Source organism: Limulus polyphemus, unplaced genomic scaffold (genome assembly GCF_000517525.1).
Source record: "Limulus polyphemus unplaced genomic scaffold, Limulus_polyphemus-2.1.2 Scaffold8348, whole genome shotgun sequence".
In the NCBI taxonomy this organism is placed as follows: Eukaryota; Metazoa; Arthropoda; class Merostomata; order Xiphosura; family Limulidae; genus Limulus; species Limulus polyphemus.
The window spans coordinates 7,229-11,348 of NW_013673958.1; the positions used below are offsets into that span (position 1 = coordinate 7,229).

At 33.3% G+C, this 4,120-nt stretch overlaps 1 protein-coding gene across 1 annotated transcript in view; it reads right to left on the minus strand.

The window, feature by feature from the left end:
- The window catches only part of LOC106475281 (glutathione S-transferase C-terminal domain-containing protein-like), a 32,331-nt gene that overhangs the window by 6,296 nt on the left and 21,915 nt on the right, over positions 1 to 4,120 (minus strand). The window contains exons 5-6 of the mRNA XM_013935975.2: positions 1,436 to 1,525; positions 1,090 to 1,296 (exon numbers count right to left, since the gene is read on the minus strand). Coding sequence (XP_013791429.2) covers positions 1,090 to 1,296; positions 1,436 to 1,525 — 297 coding nt within the window. The remainder of the gene's footprint in view (positions 1 to 1,089; positions 1,297 to 1,435; positions 1,526 to 4,120) is intronic.

The following is a 4,120-nucleotide window of genomic DNA, read 5'->3' on the forward strand; positions in this document are numbered from 1 at the left end:
ATACCAGACTACCCCCAATCTAGTAATCTCCCGATAATTTACGAAGGTTCGAGAGAAGGAGTGGCGTGATACTAGTCACGTGACCTCGCTGACGCAACAATATACTAGTAAATCAATTTTAAGTTGTTCAAAAAATACTATTTACATTTTAAAAGGTTTTAGCCCTACATTAGCCTCCTATAAACATTTTCCCCAGTCACTCTTCAGGGGTAAAAAAAAAATCCATTTAAGAATACTTACATAATGATAATAAACTATTATTTTGGAAAAAAAAAAATACTAAAAATCTTTTCCTTTATTAATCAATAAATGAACCTTGAATATTACAACTTGTTTTTTTTACCAGCTAAACTAAGTGAAAACATTTAACACAAACTAGCCGAATACTGAAGCTACTGAGAACAGCACTCTCGGTGGCACAACAATATGTCTGCAAATTTATGCTGCTAGAAACTGGGTTTCGATACCCACGGTGGGCAGACCACAGATAGCCCATTGTGTAGCTTTGTGCTTAATAACAAACAATTACTATTACAGAGAATAACAAACATGTATGTGCTGCCATCTCTTGGCGTCAATGTTTACAAAATATTTGGGGTCTATGAAGACCCCGGTAGACTAACGCAGGGTTAAGTGTTCATATTTTGGATATATGTTGATGCTTATGCCTTGAAAAGGAAAACAGAAAACACAGCATTAACACGTTCTTTCTTCTACAATGCTACTGAAAAATAAGATTAATACTCTCCTTCCCAATAAATACACCCATCCCAGATGTAGACAAACTATTAGTGGTAAAGCTGAAATAAAACTCTCTCTCTGAGAAATCAAAACAGAAAAAAACAAACCTATTACCACAATTTTATTTCATTTTTTAAAAATTAAATACTACTTATTATTTTTTAAACGTTTTCAGTGCTGACTGATGGATGGAAACCATTTTCAAGGAAGAGAAAACAACTTACAGTGTGATGTTCAAAGACTATTGAAAAAAGGCTTAAGATAAAAAACTGTACTGAATAAAAAAATCTTTGTCTGAAGTTGTTTGTCAACTTCCTTGTAAATATTACTTGACTATATTTTCCTTACCTTATGACTGATCTCAGTCAGAGCAACCTTTTTGCTGCGTGGGTAATTAACAAGATGAGTGTCATGAATGGACCCATAGCAACAAGGACAACACACAAAAGCAGCAAGTTTTTCCACACATTTCTTAATCACCAAGTCTGTTGCAACACCACATGCATGAAGACAAACACCAATGTCAAACTGACCATTGTAGTAACCTAAATTACACTGAAAATAAGAAGATTTTACGTAAACAAAAATTAGTGGGTACATCAGTAAAATTAAGAAGTTTGGACATTTTCAAAAGTTTTTCTACTTTCAAGATTTCCGTATTCTTATCCTTGAAACTCAGAAGAAGATAGCTCACCTGATAGAAAGTTACGTTTTGAATACCTAAGGTTTTCACACGAGCTCGAGCACGATCTAATGATGCTTCTTTATTTTCAATGAGAAGAACCTGATATTACAAAGGAAATAAACGAATCAACATTTACACTTGATAATTTGAACCAGTAACAACATAAGAAAACAGGCAATTACTGCAGTATTGTTACTGCAGTGTATAAATATATTCCAGCAAATAAAATGGTATAAGCAAAATAAGAACAAAAACAGAAACCAAGACAAAGGCTGATGGAAATCAATATGAAATATACAGGACTCTGCCAAACTCATTTCTAAAGTAAATTAGATGTTCTCAGATTTGGCAAGTATATTTGAATCGAAGTCGATTTGTTACGTTTTCATGAAGCAAAAACGATTATTAATCACTGACTTGTTCGTTGTCATCTCATGAAGACCTTTTGGTCGAAAATATGGAGGCAGCATGGCTTCAAGCTTTGGCTTAGAGTTTAAGACTAGCCTGTGGCCCACTGTTATGTCCTCGAGAAAAACACTTCACTCCACTTCTTCCAGCCTATCAAGCTGTTTAAGACTAGCCTGTGGCCCGCTGTTACGTCCTTGAGAAAAACACTTTACTCCACTTCTTCCAGCCTATCAAGCTGTTTAAGACTAGCCTGTGGCCCGCTGTTACGTCCTTGAGAAAAACACTTTACTCCACTTGTTCCAGCCTATCAAGCTGTATGATGGATAACAGCTGTTAACCTGTGATCAACTGGCACGCTGTCCCAGGGGAATGGGTTACCATTCCCATCATCCACTTGAAACCAGAGTTCTAAAGCCCTAAGTACATGGCAAAGATTTAATTCAAACGTTTAGCTAACAAGTAAATTTATTTTGGATGGTTATTTTCATTCTTTACTGTATTATTATATTTAAATTTGTACCTTTTTTAATACAGACTGGATGAGCACAGGAATTCTATCTACTGTTCAGTGTTTAATAAAAGTAAAATCTTAGAAGTTATATTCTATTTGTGTGTGTATTTTGTGGGATGATAAAGAGATAAACAGATTTCTAAGAAGGACTTTTCCTAGCATTTTGGAAGTTTTTTCACAAATTATACACCAATGACTTATCACCACTCTATACATAGGTTAGTAGAGGCAAAATAATTATATTACTTATTATTATTAATCATTTATAATTATTATTATTATTAATTTCTTGTACCAAGTACAAGAACAATAGATCAATCAATTATATAAAATAAATCTTTTCTGCTAGAATGAAGTAAGCAAATACAGAAATAAAAATAACCGTATGATAACAATGAAACATGCACTAATCATTAATTGTATTAACATTATATGTAACTCTGAAAATATAAATCACACTAATTTTAATACTGAAAACTAATGAAGACTAAGTCTTTTGTCAATGTTGACATACACAGTTATATTTAGATTAAAATGAACTTTTTAAACTAAATTGTTCAAATTAGATAATCTGTGTAAACTTAAGCATAAATGTAATTAATTAAGCTAAATGAAGATATTGAAAACCTATCTTCCAAAGTACTAATTTAATTAAAGTGTTTAAAACTTACAATCCAATATTTCACTAGATTTTTCAAACAGGAAAGTAAACACAACTAAACGATATTAACTTACTATACTAACCAATAAAAAACCCTATAACCCAAGTGCTCCTGAAGAAGAAAGGTCCACCTTTCAAAAGTGCTTGGATTATAGGTTTTTTTATTCATTTCTATCAAGACTTCTTGAACCTGCGTGTTTTTCTAACATCATGAACTTACTATACTAGATCACAAGTATGGAAATGAGATTTGAAGCAATTAAGTTGTGGTTGTTAAAGCACATCTTGAAGGTACATTGGACACGTAACACCTCAAATGAAGATATTTTGTCAAGAGTTGGTTGCAGGAGGAAGCTGATGACTAACATCAGAAAAAGACAATTCTTGGACACTTTACGTGGAAAGAAGAAATTGAAAGTCTGGTTGTAATTGGAAAGAATGAAGGAAGAAGAGACTGAAGATAGAGGTTGTCTTATGTCAAGAGTCTATCTAAATGGATGAATGTATCGACTTTGGAAATCCTTTGTGCCTCAAGAGGAAGAGGTCTCTGGAACACAGTGGTTACTCCTGTACATTTTTTTTGGATAGAGAAAGAGAGACAATTCTAGAACAACTAAAATAACATCAGCAAGAAAACTAATTTGTTCTAGCTGAGTTACATAGGTGCAGTGGCTATCCTCATAAAATAAGTTTCTTGACACTTGTTAGCCCTTTTTTTTTGGCACTAAGAACTTAAAACTCCAAAACTAAGAAGCCCAAACTACAAAATGATCTCAAATATTCATCAACAGTTCTAGATTTTATAATCTATAACATTTTAGCACAGTTACTAGTTCTCTACTTAACTCATAATTACACTGGTTGAAGGTTTACAATTCATTTTAGAAATTTCCACCTTTACTGATGTTGCTTTAGCAGTATATATACCCAAATGCTACTTTTCGTTGACTATTACTAACACTGTTTTTTTTTAATTTCGTGCAAAGCTACACGAGGGCTATCTGCACTAGCCGTTCCTAATTTAGCAGTGTAAGACTAGAGGGAAGGCAGCTAGTCATCACCACCCACCGCCAACTCTTGGGCTAGTCTTTTACCAATGAATAGTGGGATTGAC